This window comes from Polypterus senegalus, chromosome 14, assembly GCF_016835505.1.
Source record: "Polypterus senegalus isolate Bchr_013 chromosome 14, ASM1683550v1, whole genome shotgun sequence".
NCBI lineage: Eukaryota > Metazoa > Chordata > Cladistia > Polypteriformes > Polypteridae > Polypterus > Polypterus senegalus.
Window position 1 is genome coordinate 139995551 of NC_053167.1, and position 21588 is coordinate 140017138.

At 47.3% G+C, this 21588-nt stretch overlaps 1 protein-coding gene across 1 annotated transcript in view; it reads left to right on the plus strand.

Annotated features, from left to right (window-relative positions):
- Positions 1 to 21588, plus strand: part of LOC120514748 (uncharacterized protein C1orf87) — a 68171-nt gene that overhangs the window by 33728 nt on the left and 12855 nt on the right. Inside the window, exons 8-10 of the mRNA XM_039735275.1 lie at positions 2392 to 2489; positions 5201 to 5277; positions 17601 to 17638. Coding sequence (XP_039591209.1) covers positions 2392 to 2489; positions 5201 to 5277; positions 17601 to 17638 — 213 coding nt within the window. The remainder of the gene's footprint in view (positions 1 to 2391; positions 2490 to 5200; positions 5278 to 17600; positions 17639 to 21588) is intronic.

Sequence of the window (21588 nt, forward strand, 5' to 3'; positions counted from 1 at the left end):
TTCACATATTATAATTCACAAATCGATATAAATATCACCTTCCATCAGTGTTTGGTTAAAAAATAAAGGGAAAGACACATGAAAAGAAGACAAATTACATCAAATTCAGAGTAGAGGCAAGGAAAAGCATTTATTTGTTGGCTTAAGCAGAGCTATAAGAAACAAAAGCATGGCGGAGACACTCGAAAGTTCAAGTTCAGAAAGTCGCACAGTGCCTGAAAGAAAAAACAAAGTGGTCAGATATCACAGTCAACGTGAAAAGGCGAGTTGCAGCTCACCGTCTCTTTATTCTGTTTCAGACAATCATAAAAAACGGACCCTGTGTGATGGACAGGCGGTGCTGATGCTGCTGTGCAATAGCCATGAGCGTGCAGATGACCGCTCCGATTACAATTAGAAAACCGGACGTTGCTGTGAATTGCGTTTTGATGTTTCAACCACAGTGTAAGGAAATCTTATTTATCTGGATGACAAGTGGATAGATAGATAGATAGATAGATAGATAGATAGATAGATAGATAGATAGATAGATAGATAGATGTGAAAGGCACTATATATTAGATAGATAGATAGATAGATAGATAGATAGATAGATAGATAGATAGATAGATAGATATGAAAGGCACTATATAATAGATAGATAGATAGATAGATAGATAGATAGATAGATAGATAGATAGATAGATAGATAGATAGATATGAAAGGCACTATATAATAGATAGATAGATAGATAGATAGATAGATAGATAGATAGATAATGTGAAAGGCACTATATAATAGATAGATAGATAGATAGATAGATAGATAGATAGATAGATAGATAGATAGATAGATAGATAGATAGATAGATAGATAGATAGATAGATAGATACTTTATTAATCCCAAGGTGATATTCCCATACTCCAGCAGCAGCTTACTGATAAAGAACAATATTAAATTAAAGAGTGATAACAATGAAAGTATAACAGACAGACAATAACTTTGTATAATTTTAAAGATTAGCCCCCGTGTGTGGAATTGAAGAGTCGCATAGTGTGGGGTCTCCTCAGTCTGTCAGGAGCAGGACGGTGACAGCAGTCTGTCACTGAAGCTGCTCCTCTGTCTGGAGATGATCCTGTTCAGTGGATGCAGTGGATTCTCCATGATTGACAGGAGCCTGCTCAATGCCCGTTGCTCTGCCACGGATGTCAAACTGTCCAGCTCCGTACCTACAATAGAGGCTGCCTTCCTCACCAGTTTTTCCAGGAGTGAGGCGTCCCCCTTCTTTATGCTCCCTCCCCAGCACACCACCGGGTAGAAGATGCCGCTTGCCACAACCGTCTGATAGAACATCTGCAGCATCTTATTGCAGATGTTGAAGGATAATACCATCTTGTACAGCTGGCATGGTGTGACTCATTAATGACTGAGAAATACCCACTTGGTCAGCAAGTTACAATACAATTTATTTTTGGATAGCCCAAAATCACATAAGAAGTTCCGCAATGGGCTTTAACAGGCCCTGCCTCTTGACAGCCCCCCAGCCTTGTGATTCATAAAAATATTGAAATGGAATTTTTGGAGAATTCCAATGCTTTTCCTGTACTTTGTAGGGAAACCACACCGGTGCAGTAGCACTGCTTCGACACTGGGTGCCACCAGTTTGCAAAACCGAACAGAAACGTACGTTCTCAAGGGGTGACGCTGCTGTGAAAATGTGGGTGGCTTTACGGCAAATTTAGTTTATATACATCTCGAAGTGAGCGTGCTAACGGGTGTATGCAAAATTTTTGTTCCTACGTACCGTTTATATATGAGACCCCTGGACACAGGGTAGGATTTGCCTAAGAAGAAGAAGATGTGAAACCACTAGAAGTTAGTCCTGGGGATTCCAAGGTCAGATGGGGAGGTATGGAGGATCTGATTGTTGACCGTGTCGAAGGTGGAGAAGAGACTTAGAAGGATGATGATAGATGACAAGTTGGTAGTTCTAGCCAAGCATAAAGTGTCCACAGCAGTAAGTAGAGTGGTCTTGTTGGAATGGCCCCTCTAAAAGCCTGGCTGATTAGGACCAACTAGACTGTTCTTCAGAAGGAAGCAAGAGACTTGATTAGAGATGGCACATTTTGGAGTGGAGAGCAAAGAAGCTGGTCTTTAGGGACAAGTGTGGGCTTTTTGAGAAGAAAACGTGTTGTCGTGTCCCTTCTGGAATGTCAGGGGTCTGTTTGTAGAATGAAAAGAAAAATGGGGCATTGGATGTGTTGGCTGTTTAAGCCTCCCTGTGCAAGAAAAGCAGGAGTTGCCTCAATCAGGAAAAGCAGCATGGCACCGATGGTCCTGCCACCCAAATGCCCACATGTAGGACAGCCCACCATCGCAGTGCTAACTCACACTCCATCTTCTTTTGCAGATTAAGGAGGTCTGCCAGAAGCACGGCTTACCTGTCTCCTCGGAGTTGCTGGACACGTTACTAAATAGCAGGACGTTGGCCACCGGGGGGATGACCAGGTGAGAGCCATCAACTTTGGAAGTGATTTTCATGGGTGAAAACAGATGTGAAGTGACAAGCACACTCTGAGGGGCTCATCCTGTCAGCCTCTCACATCTTACACCCCAAAGCCATCTTTGATTGTTTATTGTTGCCCACATTTACCTGTCCCTGAGTTCTCCTTCACTGTATTTATGGATACAGATGGTCCACCTAAACAAAGCTGGCACAGCCACACAAGTGATTAGGAATAAGGAAAGGGACAGAGGGGGTCTGCCTGTACCAGAATTTGAGCATCCCTTAGTTAGGGAGCCAGAGAATATAAACACTGACCACCAGGGAGCACGGGTCCTCTTAAGTCTCCAGATTTACTAACAATATGACTGGAGATGTGGGTCCTCCTTCTAGTTACGATCATCCAGAATTACTAATATTAGAAGGGTGGGAGTTTCCACTTGGAGTTTGAAGTGTCAAGCTTTACTAACATTAGATTGGAGATGCGGGTCCTCCTTCTAGTTATAATGATCCAGATTTTCCGATATTAGATCAGAGGTGCAGGTCCTCCTTCGAGTTTGAAATGTTCAAATTTACTAATATTAAACCAGAAATGTGAGTCATCCTTCTAGATATGATCATCCAGAAATGCTAACATTAAATTGTAGACCAGGGCTCCCTCTTGGAGTTAAGAGCATCAAGATTTACTAGCATAATATCGGAGGCACGGGTCGTCTATCGGGTTTCGAATCTCCAGATTTACTTACATTAGACTGAAGATATGGGTTCACCTTCTAATTACAGTCATCCAGATTTACCAACATTAGATCAGAGGCGCAGATCCTCCTTCGAGTTTGAAATGTTAAAATTTAGTAACATTAGACCAGAGATGTAGGTCATCCTTCTTGATACAATCATCCAGAGATGTTAGCATTAGATTGTAGACCAGGGATCCCTCTTGGAGTTACGAGCATCAAGATTTATTGGCATTATATCAGACGCACAGGTCCCCTCTCAGGTTTCGAGTCTCCTGATTTGCTAACATTAGACTGGAGATGTGGGTCTGCCTTCTAGTCATGAACATCCAGAATTACTAATATTAGATGGATGGAGATTTCCATTTGGAATTTCAAGGATCAAGCTTTTCTAACATTAGATTGGAAATGCAGGTCCTCCTTCTAGTTATAATCATCCAGATTTTCCAACATTAGATCAGAGGCGCAGGTCCTCCAAGTTTGAAATGTTCAAATTTACTAACATTAGACCAGAGATGTGGGTCCTCCTTCTTGATATGATAATCCAGAGATGCTAACATTAAACTGTAGACCAGGGTGCCCTCTTGGAGTTACGAACAAGATTTACTGGCATTATATCAGAGGCACAGGTCTCCTCTCAGGTTTCGAGTGTCCAGATCTACTAACATTACATAGGAGATGTGGGTCCTCCTTCTAGTTCTGATCATCCAGATTTTCTAACTTTAAATTGTCGACTGGGGTTCCATCTTGGAGTAAATGGATGGGAGGAGGAGGGGAGGGGGTTCCCCACTTGGAATTTTGAGAATCAACCTTTACTAATATTCGATTAAACTTGTGGGTCCTCCTTCCAGATTTGCCAACATTAGATAAGAGGCACAGATCCTCCTCCCAGTGTGAAGTGTTCAGATCTGCTAACATTAGGGTTAGGGTTAGGGACTGGAGATGTGGCCCCTCCATGTAGTTGCAAGCCTCCGGATTTACTAACAATAGATTGGAAAGTGTTTCTGCCTTGGTTTCCAGAGCCTCCAGAATTACCAACATTAGATCGGAGAGAGTACCACCTTGGAGTTTTGAGTGTCTAGATGTTGTACAATTTTATAAGAGAATGGGGGAAGGGGAGGGGGTTTTCCCCCTTAGAGATTCGAGAGTCCATGGCGTAATTTTCCATTCATTGTGTTAGCTGAAAAGTGTTCTCATTGGCTAAGAATCATGACTTGGGAATTTATTGACTTTTGTGGACTGATGGTGGACTCATGAACAATGACATTAGCCAATGCTAGAGATGGCTTTAGATTCTTAGATGTTACCTGGACTTCTTCATGAATATTAGTGACTTGCTCAATGGGACAATCTTTGCTAGTCGACCATTACTGGGTAGGTGTTGAATTTCATTCCATTTGTACTCAATTTGCCTTACTGGCGTAGTCCAAATTCTTCAGAAATGGGTTTGCAACCCTTTCCAGCTTTTTGAGCTTCAACTGAAACTGTCCTTTGATTGAGGCAGGACCCACTTCCCCAAACCTGCGTGTGGTGAAGGTTAGAATTTGATTGTGAAGGCCCCGAATTGATAAGGCTAATTAGCAGCAGTAACTGGTTACTAAATTAAGAAAGTGGTTCAGATGAAAACCTGCAGCAACCCATGGACTGAGCCGTCCTCTTCTCATGGCTCCTCAAACCCAAATTATAAACCGCAGTGTAACCTGAAACAAGTGTGGCAGACCACTGCTGGGGCTTCAACAAAGGGACTTTCGTTCCTTACAAAGCAAACAAAATTACTCAGATGAAGACAATTTGATTGCACACTCAGTGGTAACCGAAACCAGGCTTTGTAGCCCACTACCTCTGCCTCTGTGGCTCTACACTACTGTGAGAAAACTGACCCCCTAATGCCAGAAAAAAAAAACACGCCTCCACCTGAAAGCAGCCCACCCTCTCTAAACAGCAGCATAACCTGAGCTTGTCATTTATGCTTCCATTTCCAGCAACTGGCTCAAATTCGTGGAACTCGTCCAAGCTGCTCTGCCAGAAGAAGGTACTGTCAAAGACCTCAAGGAATCAGGTGAGCCACTGCAACTGAGCCCTCGGGGACAACAAGGGCCAAAAAATAGGCAGGAGGTTTAAGGAACTGGACAAATCTCATGGCCCGCTGACTGTGTGTTTTTAGAACATTAGAACATTAGAACACTCTAGACGAGAACAGGCCATTGAGCCCAACAAAGCTCGCCAGTCCTTTCCAGAAAACATCAACTCGAGTTTTGAAAGTCCCTAACGTCTTACTGTCTACCACACTACTTGGTAGCTTATTTGTCGTGGTAGGTTCCTATGGTGACCCTGTTGTCCCTTTCAGACTCTGCACTGATGTAGACCTGAACAGAAGGCCTCAAATCCAGACTTTAGCCCTCCTCATAGTGTTACTGTATAGACTTCTGTATTATACAGAGATACTGCATATATCAGGGTTCTCAAACTCCAGTCCTGGAGGGCTACAGTGGCTGCAGGTCTTCATTCTAACCCTTTTCTTAATTCTTCTTCTTCTTCTTCATCTTCTTCTTTTGGCTGCTCCCGTTAGCGGTTGCCACAGTGGATCATCTGAATGTCCTCTCTCACAACATTAATAAACCTCCTCTTAGGCCATTCCCTTCTCCTCTTACCTGGCAGCTCTATCCTTAGCACCCTTCGCCCAACATACTGTACTCATCTTCTCTCCTCTGCACATGTCCAAACCAGCACAATCTCGCCTCTGTGACTTTGTCTCCCAAACCGTCCCACCTGACCTGACCCTTTAATGTCCTCATTTCTAATCCTGTCCATCCTCATCACACCCAATGCAAATCTTAACATCTTTAACTCTGCCACCTCCAGCTCTATCTCCTGCTTTCTGGTCAGTGCCAACGTCTCCAACCAATATAACATAGCTGGTCTCAGTACCGTCCTGTAGACCTTCCCTTTCCCTCTTGCTGATACCCGTCTGTCACAAATCTCTCCTGACACTCTTCTCCACCCATTCCACCCTGCCTGCACTCTCTTTTTCACTTTTCTTCCAGACTCCCTGTTATTCTGTACTGTTGATCCCAAGTATTTAAACTCGTCCACCTTCACCAACTCTACTCCCCTTATCCTCACCATTCCACAGACCTCCCTCTCATTCACACACATGTATTCTATTTTGTTCCTACTGACCTTCATTCCTCTCCTCTCTAGAGTAGATCTTCACCTCTCCAGGGTCTCCTCAACCTGCTCCCTACTATTGCTACGAATAACAAACATCACAGTTCGCGGGGACTCCTGTCTAATCTCGTCTGTCAACCTGTCCATCACCATTGCTAATAAGAAAGGGCTCAGAGCCGATCCCTGATGTAATCCCACCTCCGTCACTCCTACTGCAGACTTCACCACTGTCACACTTCATATCCTGTGCCACTCTTACGTACTTCTCTGCCACTCCCAACTTCCTCATCCAATACCACAACTCCTCTCAGTCACCCTGTCATATGCTTTCTCCAGGTCCACAAAGACGCAATGTAACTCCTTCTGGTCTTCTCTAAACTTCTCTATCAACATCCTCAGAGCAAACATCTCATCTGATCTGTGGTTCTCTTTCTTGGCAAGACACCATCCTGCTGCTCACTAATCATCACCTCACTTCTTAACTGAGCTTCCATTACTCTTTTCCATAACTTCATGCAGTGGCTCATCAATTTTATCCCCCTGTAGTTACTGCAGTCCTGCACATCCCATTTATTCTTAAATATCGGCACCAGTACATTTCTTCTCCACTCCTCAGGCATCCTTTCACTTCTTTCCTTAAATGGCACCCAAAAAGAATGGAAATGTGAAGTGAGTGAGCCAACAGAAGGCCAACTAAGTCAGGGCCTGAAACTCCAACCAATTTCATTCCAACCAGTTGCTTAATGAGGTGCCGAGTCTTGTTATTAAGTAAACCCCCTCTTTAATTCCATGGCTTGTTGCTGCTCATTGTTCAATGGCAGACATTTCTGAAATTGTTGATTTTCTCTTTTCTAAAAGCTTTGTTAAAATGTTTTGGGGACCTGAGCAGATGAGCATTCCTGGGACCTTCATCTTTCTGTATTTTTAAGTATTGCATGATTGACACGGTTTTCTGGTCATCTTTTGGCTCATTTTGTATCTCATTATTGTTTGGCTGCTAATTAAAGAAAAAAGAAACAATTGAGGGGTCTGAATCTTCAAGAGCAAGTCAATCACAATTAATTCAAAAGATGTTAATTAGTAGCAAAAACAGGTCACAGATTAAGAAAAGGGTTAGAATGAAAACCAGCGGCCACTGTGGTCCTCCAGGACTGGAGTTTGAGACCACTGGTATAGACTGTCCACTGGATCTGTGACCTAGAGCAACAAGGCAGACCAATGAAACTGGTAGATACCTTCATGCAGAGACTCCTGAGGACTGCCACCCAGTCTCACTTTCCAGATTTCTGAATTCCATCCCTGGTGCTGAGGTGTCACCCATTGCACAGCTGCACTTGGATCTCAATCTGGGTGGTCCGCCATGTAGTGGGTGTGGCTGTAATCAGCACATGCTCCCAACCTCAAAATCCTTCCTATACATTGTTTTATTTTAAAGCCCTAGATCAAGTGTGTATATTTTGTTGTTCTAGTGTTTTTTCTTATTTTTTAATTATTGTTATATGGCATTTGAATTTTTTTTGCGTAACCATTATTTAACATTTACATCAGTGATTCCCAACCTTGGTGGTATCGCGACCCCAGTGTCTTCATGACCTTCCATGAATTAAGTGTTAGGAGAGGGGTGGTCCTTCTCGGTGAATCGAGTGTGGCATGGGGGGTCCAATGTGATCACCAGAGAGTCAAGAGCTGTCAATGCTTTTCCTCTTTGGTGAAATGAGCACGATCGTCAGAGTGGGTTGTTGTCATGGTTGGGTGTGGTAGAGGGGAAATCTGTTCATCGGCTGTGGCCCACCGTTTTAGGAAATTAGAATATTATAGACAATGACTTTGATCTTATATACGATGCCATCAGAAAGTCTTCGGATCCCTTCACTTTTTTCACATTTTCTTCTGTTGCAGCCGTATGCAAAAATCATTTGTGACAAGAAGAGACCCGAGACACGGCAAAGGTTTAGGGCAGCCACCCGTATAATCTGTATCCTGGATGCAAAAAATGAAAGTTGAGAGCTAGTATAAGTTACAAGCGAGAGTCCAAAACAGAACTCCATTCCAGAGGAAGGGAGTGATGGCTTTATAGGAAGTCTGGGGAAAGTGATGTCGTCCTCGGGCCCTGGGACCAGAAGTGGCGTGTCCCAAGTCGAGGCTGTGGCTCCTGGTGGGATTTACCAGGAAAGGTCTGTGGAGAAATTAGAAAGAGCGTTAGTGCACCCCGCCACCCCCTGGGCAGATGTGTTACCATTATTCTCCAAGCCCTTCAGCTGCCTCCTATTCACACGTGTGTGATAGATAGATAGATAGATAGATAGATAGATAGATAGATAGATAGATAGATAGATTATTAGTCCTAAAGGGAAATTCACATACTCCAGCAGAAGAATACCGATAAAAAAAAGCAATATTAAATTTAAGAGTGATAAAAATGCAGGTAAAACAGACAATAACTTTGTATAATGTTAACGTTTTTCCTCCCAGTAAGAGTTGTGAAAGACGCTATATATGATAGATACATATGAAAGGCGCTATAGATAGATAGATAGATAGATAGATAGATAGATAGATAGATAGATAGATAGATAGATAGATAGATAGATTATTAGTCCTAAAGGGAAATTCACATACTCCAGCAGAAGCATACCGATAAAAAAAAGCAATATTAAATTTAAGAGTGATAAAAATGCAGGTAAAACAGACAATAACTTTGTATAATGTTAACGTTTTTCCTCCCAGTAAGAGTTGTGAAAGACGCTATAGATAGATAGATAGATAGATAGATAGACATGAAAGGCGCTATATATGATGGATAGATAGATAAACAGATAGCTATGAAAGGCACTATATAACAGATAGATAGATAGATAGATAGATAGATAGATAGATAGATAGATAGATAGATAGATAGATAGATAGGATATTTGTCTTTTTGCAGATGCTCTTGAAGTAATTAAGCACATTAATACAGTGTATGTATGTATTTATGTATGTATGTATATATATTGTCAAAGACCGAGGAGACAGCAATAAGGGTTGGGGTTTCCGGCCCCGTATATTGTACAGAACAAACAAAAACACCGGTCAAAATTATAAACAAACAGTTCATAATGCGGCCGACTCCTGGCGTCGCGCCATTTTATTGGGGAGGAGCCGGAAGTGGAGGAATGCTGGGAAGGACCGCAAGGGAGGATGGGAAGGATGACGTCAGGGCAAGATGGCGGAGGAAGGGCGGAAGTACCGCACTGCGGTCAATCCAAGCCTATGGTGCAGGAAGGTCTTTCTTTCTATGAGGAAGCAGAGGGAGAAAGTTAATACCCGCCATTCCCTGGCGGCGAATGGTTTCCCAGGTGCTATCGAATCAGTCCGCGGCCTCCTACTCGCGTGCGTGACACGATCCCCCCCTTAGCCCAGGACCGTCAGGTCGGGCGGACCTAACCGAGAGGTCGTGAATACGAGAGAGGGCATCGGCATTGGCCTGAAGGGTGCCCGCCGATAAGTGACAGTGAACTTATACGGCTGTAAGTCCAGGAACCACCTGGTGACCCGCGGATTCGACTCTTTGTGTAGGGACATCCACTGAAGTGCAGCGTGATCAGTCACCAGAGCGAATTCGACCCAGCAGGTAGTAACGGAGGTGGGTCACTGCCCACTTAATGGCCAAGGCCTCCCTCTCCACTGCCGCGTGCGGGTCTCGGTCCATCAGTTCGGCTAAGGTACATCACAGGGTGCTCGACACCATCGACGCTTTGGCTCAGCACGGCACCCAGGCCTGTGTCCGAAGCGTCGGTCTGGAGAATAAACGGGAGCCCAAAATCGGGCGTCCGTAACACAGGTGCCGGCGTTAGGGCCTTCTTTAGGTCACTGAACGCTGTTCTGCTTTGTCGGTCCACACCACGATAGGGAGCGCCCTTTTTGTCAGGTCAGTCAAGGGTGCTGCTCTTCGAGAAACGGGAACAAACCGGCGGTAGTAACCCAAGCCCCAAGAAAGCCTGCACCTGTTTCTTTGTTCGGACGGGGCCATTCTAAGATGTCTTTAACTTTGGAGCTCTGTGGCCGCACCTGTCCTTGTCCCACGAGGTAGCCTAAATATTTGGCCTCCTTTAATCCAAAAACACTTCCGGGGTTTATGCGGAGGCGGCTTTAGCCAGTGTTCGGAGGACAGCTGCGACCTGCAGTAGATGCTCCTCCCAGGTGCGGAATAGATGACAACGCCATCCAGGTAGGCGGCACTATAGGACTGGTGGGGCTTCAGCACTCTATCTACCAGACGTTGGAAGGTCGCGGGGCCCGTGCAGCCCAAATGGGAGGACCTTGTACTGCCAGTGCCCGCTAGGGGTGCTAAAGGCCGTTTTCTCCTTTGCGGATGCCGTTAAAGGAATTTGCCAATACCCTTTTGTCATGTCAAGGGTAGTCAGATACGAGCCGCACTCCAGCCGCTCAAGGAGGTCGCCAATGCGGGGCATGGGGTAGGCATCGAACTTGGAGATCTGATTCAGACGCCTAAAGTCATTACAGAACCTCCAGGAGCCGCCTGGCTTGGAGACGAGGACAATAGGGCTGGACCAGGGACTATGGCTCTCTTCAATTATGTCCATGTCCAACATACGTTTCACCTCCAGTTCGACCTCTGCGCGCTTTTGCCTCCGGAGTCGGTAGGGCCTCTCCCGGACGATTACACCGGCTCCGTGACTATATCGGGCTCAATCAGCGGTCCGCCGGGTGACTCGCTCACTACCTCGGGGATGGCTCGGAGTGTTTGGGCTAACTCCTGCCGCTGCTTGGGGTCAGCTCTTCGCCGAGGTTAAGGGCAGTTGTGCTTGCGAAAGGGAGAGTGACCTATGGGAGCTGGGAGCTCCTCTCTATCTCTCAGGGCTTTAACAGGTTGACATGATAGATCCTCTCACTTTCGGTCGACGATTGGGCTGTTTCACCAAATAGTCGACGCAGTCCTTTCTCTCCTTAACCTCGTAAGGCCCTTGCCAGTGAGCGAGCAGCTTCGAGTGGGAGGTCGGGGCGAGCACCATAACTCGGTCCCCGGGCGGAACTCCCTGAGGACGGAGTTGCGGTTGTAACACCGGCCTGCGCTGCTTGCGCACGAGTCACGTGCTCTTTTAGGAGGGGCCTGATCTTTGTGAGTCGGTCGCGCGTTGCGCTCGTACTCAAAATGTTAGAGGAGGGAAGAGCCTCGGCCTCCCAGCCTTCTTTTAGGATGTCGAGGATTCCCCGGGGTTGTCGCCCGTATAGTAATTCAAAAGGGGAGAAGCCTGTAGAGGCCTGGGGTACCTCCCGGTAGGCAAAAGCACGGGGGAGGAGCTGGTCCCAGTTCCTGCCGTCCGCTGACTACCTTGCGAGCATCTGCTTAAGCGCCTGATTAAACGTTCGACCAACCCGCCAGTTTGCGGGTGATAGACTGACGCTTTCAGGTGCTTTATCTGCAGTAATTTGGCTACCTCCTTGAACGTATCCGAAGTGAAGGGCGTACCCTGGTCCGTGAGGACCTCCTTGGGTATGCCCACGCGTGAAAACAAATTAACCAGTTCCGTGCGATGCTTTTAGTATTAGCGGGCGCAGGGGAACCGCCTCTGGGTACCGGGTGGCATAGTCCACCATGACTAGGATATACTTGTGGCCACGGGTTGAGGGCTCCAGGGTCCCACCAAATCGACCCCTATCCTTTCAAAGGGATGTCCACGAGGGGAATAGGGACTAGAGGAGCACGGTCCCTCCTAGGAATCTGGCGGGTCTGGCACTCGGACAGGATTGACAGAACCGCGGACCTCCTCATTGATCCCAGGCCAGTAAAAGCGGGCTTAATCCTCTCCAGTGTTTTTCGCCCCAGGTGGGCGCCTAGGAGGTGAGCATGTGCCAACTCGCATATCTCCCGCCGGAAGGTACGCGGAATTAGCAACAACTTCCGCACCTCGCCCTCATGGGTAGCCACTTTCGGTACAACAGATCATTCTCAAGGACAAAGAAGGGTTCCCGGTGTGGATCCGTCCGCTGTTGAGCTGTTAGGCAGAACAACGCATTCGGGCAAAGCGCGGGAGTCATCATTCCACTGCTCCCTCTTAAAGGAGGCGGCGTGGACGAAATTGATGGTCCAGGCGCCGAGAGGGTCTTGGGGCCTGGGCCCGGAAGAGTTCCTGGCTAGTCCCTTCTCCGGCGGAATCTTCCGGTCAAGGTCCGTAGCCGAAAGGTCCCCGAGACACCAGCGCCCATAGGGCCTGCCCTTGTGCACGGCGTGGAGGCCGCGGGGGGGTGCCTTTTCCCCTCATAACAAGATCCAACGAGGCCCCGGAGCGCGAATGGCTTACCGCTGATTCTTTTAGACCAGTCTTGTCCCAAATCACTGGGAAGGGGGTCAGGTAACACAGCGACCGTCATTTGGATTGGTTCCCCTTCCAGGTGACATAGCAGTGAGCGAACGATATGACCTAGTCCCCCATGCACACAGGTGACCAACAAATGCTGTTTTAACCACTGTTGCGGTAAGACAAAGCGGCGAGCAACAATGGTAATGTTGCTGCGGAATCAAACAAAGCCACCACGGCGTGCCCATTTAGCAACACCACTCCCGTGTTCGACTCGCCAAGGGATGCGGCGGGTACAATACCTCTCCGACGACGTCCAGCTGCAGTCCATAGGCTCCGGGCGATGTGGTGGGGCAGTTTGGCAGCAGGTGACCGGTCTCGCCACACTTGAAACAGCGCGCGGACCCGGCTCTCTGGCTCTGGCTGGCGCTTCTGCAGCGCGTCGAGGGCTCGGGGTGGCCGCCCGTCCCTGCGGTTCCAGCGAGCAGGCTTTTCTGACCCCCAAGTCGGAGGACCGCCAACTGGCGCTCCAGGGCGTCGAGGAGGCCCGACATGTTTTGATAGGCGTGTCCCCGGACCTGCTGGGCGAGGGAACTGGGCATCGCATTGACCAGGCCTTCACAGGCCACCCGCTCGACCACTTTCCGCCCGTCGGGTCCCTCTGGCCGTAGCCAGCGGCCCATCTTGCCCCAGAACTCGAACGCCTGGGCGCGAGCGGGCTTTTCAGGGTCAAAGACCCAGTTCCGCCATTCGGCCGCCTGCTGGCCCGGGCTAATGCCGTGCGGGCCAGTATTTGGGCTTGAGGAGGTCGTAATTAGCGCCTCCTCCTCAGGGAGGTCATAATAGGCCGCAGCGCTGGTCCTTCAGGTATGGCGCCAGGATGGGCGCCCACTGGACCGCTGCCACTCGTTCCGGGTGGCCGTCCTCTCAAACATGCCCAGGTAGGCGTCGACGTCCTCCGAAGGGCCCATCGGGACTCAAGGAGGAGGCGGCTGCCTGGGCGGTGCTGGTCTCGCCCGTTGGGCTTCCACTAACCTGGCCTCGTGGCCTCCAGCTCCCGGTGGTGGCGGCTTGCGCAGCTGCAGCGCCTGGAGCTGGTCATTCATCTGCAGCACGTGTTGAGGTCCTGTCCCTCCGTCATTCCGGGATCTCTCTATCCTGCCGACTCGCCACTTGTAAAGGACCGAGGAGACAGCAAGGGTTGGGGTTTCCGGCCCGTATATTGTACAGAACAAACAAAAACAGGTCAAAATTATAAACAAACAGTTCATAATGCGCGCGCGACTCCTGGCGTCGCGCCTTTATTGGGGAGGAGCCGGAAGTGGAGGAATGCTGGGAAGGACCGCAAGGGAGGATGGGAAGGATGACGTCAGGGCAAGATGGCGGAGGAAGGGCGGAAGTACCGCACTGCGTCAATCCAGGCCTATGGTGCAGGAAGGTCTTTCTTTCTATGAGGAAGCAGAGGGAGAAAGTTAATACCCGCCATTCCCTGGCGGCTAATGGTTTCCCAGGTGCTATCAATCAATCCGCTGCCTCCTACTCGCGCGTGCGTGACAATATATATATATATATATATTGTAACAAAGGCGATATATAGGCGCCTAACCCGACACAGAAAGACACAGAGGCACGTATAAAAAGAACAAAAGACTTTTATTTTTCTTCAGCTGTGGGACACGTCTTCCCCGTGCCACACAGCCCAAACACAGTCCCAAAGCACACACTGAAAACCCAACCAACAATCCTTCTTCTCTTCTTCCACCACTCCTCCTCAAGTTTAGTGCTCCTCCTCCCAACCCTGGCTCTCTGAGTGGTGGTGGCTGGCCCTTTTTATAACCCACCCGGAAGTGTTCCAGGTGCTTGACCACCTGGTCCTAATGCACCTCCGGGTGGGGCTGAAGATTCGTCCAGCCAGGCTGCTGAGTCCATGCAGCTCCCCCTAGCGGCCATCCGAGCCCCCAACCAGGCTGTGGATAACTCCATCTCCCATGGAGCCCTGCGGATGGTTGGGGAATCACCGTCAGCCATGGAGGCTGCCACCAAGCGTCCTGGGGGAGGTACTGGAGTGCCCATGGTGGCTCCCCCAGAACATAAGCAGCAGGGGCGTCCCTGCCGGGCATGGGACCCGGCTGTCCGTCACAATATATATATATATATATATATATGTGTGTGTGTGTGTGTGTGTATGTATATATGTATACACACACACACTTTATTCTGAACACACACCAGAATAACAAAAAAGGAAATTGACTGACTGCATCATCTTACCTTTGCAGCCCCGATATGAAGCCTCTTCTGTTACACACCGTGAAGTTGCTCTAAGAGTGCCATGTGCTGACTCTGACATTCATGGTGGGCAGAGCAGGATGCTGGAACTTGAAACTTTTTGTCCAGAAGGTTCTGCGGAGTCACAGCTGTATGGTTGAGGTGCCAGTTTGGTAACACACACACACACACTCTCACGCTTGTGGCTACCAGGGCAGGTTGTCTCAGAGCATGAAGGACAGCTGAAGTGCCCCCGGGTTCACCGTACCCTTTTACCTTTCCTGGGTTCGTGTCAGGTGTTGTGAATGAGGAGGATACATTATTCTAGTCGAGGTCAAAGGTTTCCATCTCCCTTGGCTGCAGACTTTCAAATTCCAGGTTTCCTGACTCCTCTCATGTCATGTCAACATACTGTACACTCATTAAGTTAAGTCCATTAGGGTCTCAGCTTTATTTTCATAAGTGGTCACGGCAGTTACTATAATAGTTAAGAGATAAATTAATTTCATCCTTAATTTACAAAATCAGATTCTGAGTGGGTCACAAGTTTCCATATATCAGGATGAATGTCTGTTTAAAAAGGCTTTGGACGTTTCCAGAAATTGGTATCATGACTTTAAAAAGTCTCTGATTGGCCAATTGAGGTAACTGAAGGTACACCTCTGGCTCAATTTAAGGGCCTACCTTTAGGCCAGTGCCCTGCTGTCTTTGGGAAAATCGAAGCAACTCAGCCAAGACCTCAGACACAGAACTGTGGACCACCACAAGTGCAGTTCTTCCTCAGGAGCCATTTCCATACACCTGAAGGTACCGCAAGCTTCTCTTCAAACAATTGTAGGCACAGACAAATATCTGGGGACCACACGGGCAGTGCGTCATTCAGGAAGGAGGCCTGAACAGTTTAAGTCCTGGAGATGAGCGAACTGCAAGACAGCAACAAGAGAACTGGAGGAGTTGGAGGCATCAGGTATCAAAGTATCTACGTCCTCCATTAAGAGAGTCCTTCATTGTCATGGCCTGGATGGCTGTCAGGCAGGGAAGAAGAGGCGACTCCAAGACCAACATTTAAAACGTCAGACTGAAGCTTACAGCAAAGACCTGACCTTATGGAGGAGCGTTCTGTGGTCAGATGACACAAAGTCGGAACTGTTTGGCCGCATTGATCACCGCTATTTATGGAGGAAGAAAAGGGTGAGGCTCTTCAGTCAAAGTACACAGTGAGGCATGGGGTTGACAGCGTCATAAATCTTTTGGGTTTGTGAACCACCAGGGGGCACTGCAGCGCCCTAACCCCACACACAACCTCACAAACACAAGTCCCATTCAAATAAAAGCAGAAACCTTCCACAAATGTTCCAAGCACCACAAACACAGCCCCCTTTGCTTTTCTTCTTCCTTTTCTCCTCCTCACCACCTCCCAGGTGGGCTTTGTCCACTTCTACAAGACTCTGACTCACCTGGCTGAGGTTGACTGACTCTTTTATCTTAGATCCGGACGTACTTCCTGTACTAGGGCATAGTCCAAAGGAAATACTTGTGGGTTAATCGTAAGTCCCATTATTTAGGGATCATTAACACCTTCAGCTCCCTCTGGCAGCCCCCACAGAACACCACAGGGCTACACCAAGGCATTAGAGGTTCCAGAGTGCCCTGCAAGAGTCTCTGTGGGAGGTTGCCACCTAACATCCTGGGGGGGGAGATGTACCGAATCAATGTCCTCCCCATTCCTTCCATTATACCGGCCCCCTGGCTGGGTATTGTCTCTGGATCTAACCCAGCCCGGGACGCCAGTGTATTCCTTCTGGGATCAACATCCCATGCCTGTCTTCTGGGTGATATCGGGTTTTCTTTGCCCCATTTCTTGAAGTGGCATAGGGTTGGCCTCATATGTCCGGTGAAGGAAACACCCGCCTTCCCTTCCGGAACGTCTGTCCATCCATATCTTCCACCACAGGGTTAAAGGACCTGGGGCACTTCAGAAAACAAATGGCACTGTGAGGAAGGAGGACTATCTAGAAATTCTGAAGAAACACCTCAGGTCACCATCCAGGAAGTTCAACGTTGGTTGCAAATTTGTCTTCCAGGAGGACAAGGTGGGCAAAACATACCTTAAACGTTGTATCAACGTGGCTTAAAGACAACCAGGTGAAAGTATTGGAGTGGCCATCACAGTGTCCTTGATCCAAAAGGCAGAGAGAAATTGGTAAAGCAAATAGTCCCTCAAAGATCATTGATGTTCACCAGCTTTTTCAAGAGGGCTGATCGAGAAGTCCTGCCACGGATAGCGAGGAGCTTGTGGTAGGTAGCCATAAGCGGCTCAACTGAAAGGTAACACCACCTAATGCTAACAAAGTGGATGGAAGCCCCCTGAAAATCCAATCTATGAAATAAAAACTGAAATCAATTGGTCTGTTAGCCATTATTGTCACATGACCTCGTATGGACATGAAGGTGACACCCTGATGACCTTAAACACAAACAGCACGTAAGGTGACATGATGTGTGGAGTTTGAACATCCTTATCTGAGGTGGGCAGCTTTGGCCTTGACTGTAGTAGATTTTCAGAATTTGTTTTGCGACAATAGCCATGAAAGGCGCCATATGAAACAAGGACTGATTGGAACTTTTTATTTTTTGAATGCAGAGAATCCAGACGACGAAAACAACAAAGACCTTCATCAGGTAAGAGTCAGCAGGCCGCTTGGTGGGTGAGGGCTCAGCCAGCATGTTCTGCCTGTTCTGCCAGCTCGCTAAGGTGAACTGAACAACTTCTGCAAATCACCGTTGGCCACAAAGGGGTCACTGAGCTCAGTGACAGCTGCTTTACTGCCCCATTCAGGAGGACAGGGTGACAATTTACACGGCCCAGATGTCATTCGCATCCAGGAAGCACCCGAGGGCCTCACAAGCTGCCATAATCTGTATGAGTGTCGGCCATCGGCTTAGCTGCATGTTGGCCTGTTGTGTGAACACCAGAATTTCAAGAAGCTCATTAGGAAGCCCACGCGATGCTTGGAGGTTTGCAGTGTGACCCGCTCCTGCTCTCATTGTCAATTAATGGGCCTTTTAGGGATTGTAAAGTGAAGGCAGATGGCAGTGGTGGGACACTCGGCTGGTGTAGGGAAATTGAAAAGAATTTTACACAAGCCAGTTGACTTGGCAAATAAAACACAGTGCTGTGAAAAAGTATGTGCCCCCTCTCTGATTCCCTCTATTTTTGCTGAATCGTTAACACTTCATCGGTTCTGCTCTCGAAATACATTTAGTAGAATCCAAAAGACAACACACAGTATTTAAATGATCATTCAGTTTCTTGAAGGGAACAAAAAAATCACCAATACTTGCATCACTGGTGGCATGATAGCGTACTGGTAGCACTGCTGCCTCGCAGTAAGGAGACCTGGTTTCGCTTCCCGGGTCATCCCTGCGTGGAGTTTGCATGTTCTCCCCGTGTCTGTGTGGGTTTTCTCCCACGGTTAGGTGGATTGGCGATTCTGAAATTGTCCTTGGTGTTTGCATGTGTGTGTCCTGTGGTGGGCTGGCACCTTGCCCGGGATTGGATCCTGCCTTGTGCCCTGTGTTGGATGGGATTGTCTCCAGCAGACCCCTGTGACCCTATGTTAGGATATAGCGCGTTAGAAAATGGCTGACTGACTTGTATCACCTGTGTGAAAAAGTAATTGCTCCCTTTGTTATTCAATCAAACAATGAATCATCCATCCATCCATCCATTATCCAACCCTCTATATCCTAACACAGGGTCACGGGGGTCTGCTGGAGCCAATCCCAGCCAACACAGGGCACAAGGCAGGATCCAATCCCGGGCAGGGTGCCAGCCCACCACAGGACACACACACATACACCAAGCACACAGTAGGGACAATTTAGGATTGTCAATGGACCTAACCTTCACGTCTCTGGACTGTGGGAGGAAACCCACACAGACACGGGGACAACATGCAAACTCCACGCAAGAAAGACCCGGGAAGTGAACCTAGGTCTCCTTACTGTGAGGAAGCAGCGCTACCACTGCACCACCGTGCCGCTTCAAACAATAAATCAAATGTAAATAACAACTTATGTGAGGGTTGCTCTGCATTCTTACCCAGCTGGGACATCCTTGAGGTGGAAAGGCAGAGGGAGACGCTTTACACTGGGTTTTGTCTCCCCCAGGACTCTAGATGACAGTGTGCCCAGGTATGGACCCCCACATGGGTGGAAATAAAGCATACCAGCTATTGTAGTCCCGGTATTCAACTTTGTTGGATCCCATGGGGGCCACTAGGGGGAGTTGTGGGAAATGGAAGTTCCTACTCCATAGGGTTTAACCTCAGGAGCTACAGTGGTGTGAAAAACTATTTGCCCCCTTCCTGATTTCTTATTCTTTTGCATGTTTGTCACACAAAATGTTTCTGATCATCAAACACATTTAACCATTAGTCAAATATAACACAAGTAAACACAAAATGCAGTTTTTAAATGATGGTTTTATTATTTAGGGAGAAAAAAAATCCAAACCTACATGGCCCTGTGTGAAAAAGTAATTGCCCCCTTGTTCAAAAATCACCTAACTGTGGTGTATCACACCTGAGTTCAATTTCCTGATTACTGCCACACCTGTTTCAATCAAGAAATCACTTCAATAGGAGCTGCCTGACACAGAGAAGTAGACCAAAAGCACCTCAAAAGCTCGACATCATGCCAAGATCCAAAGAAATTCAGGAACAAATGAGAACAGAAGTAATTGAGATCTGTCAGTCTGGTAAAGGTTATAAAGCCATTTCTAAAGCTTTGGGACTCCAGTGAACCACAGTGAGAGCCATTATCCACAAATGGCAAAAACATGGAACAGTGGTGAACCTTTCCAGGAGTGGCCGGCCGACCAAAATTACCCCAAGAGCGCAGAGACGACTCATCCGAGAGGTCACAAAAGACCCCAGGACAATGTCTAAAGAACTGCAGGCCTCACTTGCCTCAATTAAGGTCAGTGTTCACGACTCCACCATAAGAAAGAGACTGGGCAAAACGGCCTGCATGGCAGATTTCCAAGACACAAACCACTGTTAAGCAAAAAGAACATTAGGGCTCGTCTCAATTTTGCTAAAAAAACATCTCAATGATTGCCAAGACTTTTGGGAAAATACCTTGTGAACTGATGAGACAAAAGTTGAACTTTTTGGAAGGCAAATGTCCTGTTACATCTGGCGTAAAAGGAACACAGCATTTCAGAAAAAGAACATCATACCAACAGTAAAATATGGTGGTGGTAGTGTGATGGTCTGGGGTTGTTTTGCTGCTTAAGGACCTGGAAGGCTTGCTGTGATAGATGGAACCATGAATTCTACTGTCTACCAAAAATCCTGAAGGAGAATGTCCGGCCATCTGTTCGTCAACTCAAGCTGAAGCGATCTTGGGTGCTGCAACAGGACAATGACCCAAAACACACCAGCAAATCCACCTCTGAACGGCTGAAGAAAAACAAAATGAAGACTTTGGAGTGGCCTAGTCAAAGTCCTGACCTGAATCCAATTGAGATGCTATGGCATGACCTTAAAAAGGCGCTTCATGCTAGAAAACCCTCAAATAAAGCTGAATTACAACAATTCTGCAAAGATGAGTGGGCCAAAATTCCTCCAGAGCGCTGTAAGAGACTCATTGCAAGTTATCGCAAACACTTGACTGCAGTTATTGCTGCTAAGGGTGGCCCAACCAGTTATTAGGTTCAGGGGGCAATTACTTTTTCACACAGGGCCATGTAGGTTTGGATTTTTTTTCTCCCTAAATAATAAAAACCATCATTTAAAAACTGCATTTTGTGTTTACTTGTGTTATATTTGACTAATGGTTAAATGTGTTTGATGATCAGAAACATTTTGTGTGACAAACATGCAAAAGAATAAGAAATCAGGAAGGGGGCAAATAGTTTTTCACACCACTGTACCTGCCTCACATCAATGACTCAGAATCGGGAGGAAGGTGGACGATGTTTGCAAGGAGGAGTGGAGGAGGAAGTGACAGAGAAAAGGAAGAAAAGTGTGCTTTATTGTGCTGTATTGCGCTAATTAGATTTGTGGCTGTGGTGGGAAATGCTTGGGCAAGAGTTTCCCACAATAAAAGACTCTTTGCCTTTTATACTTGTGTCTGAGCTTGGTCTCCATAAAGACAGAGCAGCACTGGAAAAAGTCCAGAGAAGAGCGACTTGGGTGATTCCAGGGCTACAGGGGATGAATTATGAAGAAAGATTATGAAGCTGAGCCTTTACAGTTTAAGTAAGAGAAGATTAAGAGGTGACCTGACTGAAGTGTTTAAAATTATGAAGGAAATGCAGTAGATCAAGACGGTGACTTTAAAATGAGTTCATCAACAACATGAGAACACAGTTGGAAACTCAAGAGTGAATTTCACAGAAACGTTAGGAAATTTTTCTTCACACAGAGAACCACAGACACGTGAAATAAGTGACCAAGTAGTGTGGAAGACAGCAGGACTTTAGGGACTTTTAAAACTCGACTTGATATTTTTTAAGTGGGTAAGTCTGGCGAGCTCTGTTGGGCTGAAAGGCCCATGCTTGACTACTACAATGTTCTGCTAAAATGCCTTGCATTTGTCATTTCAACTGATGGCGCATCAGA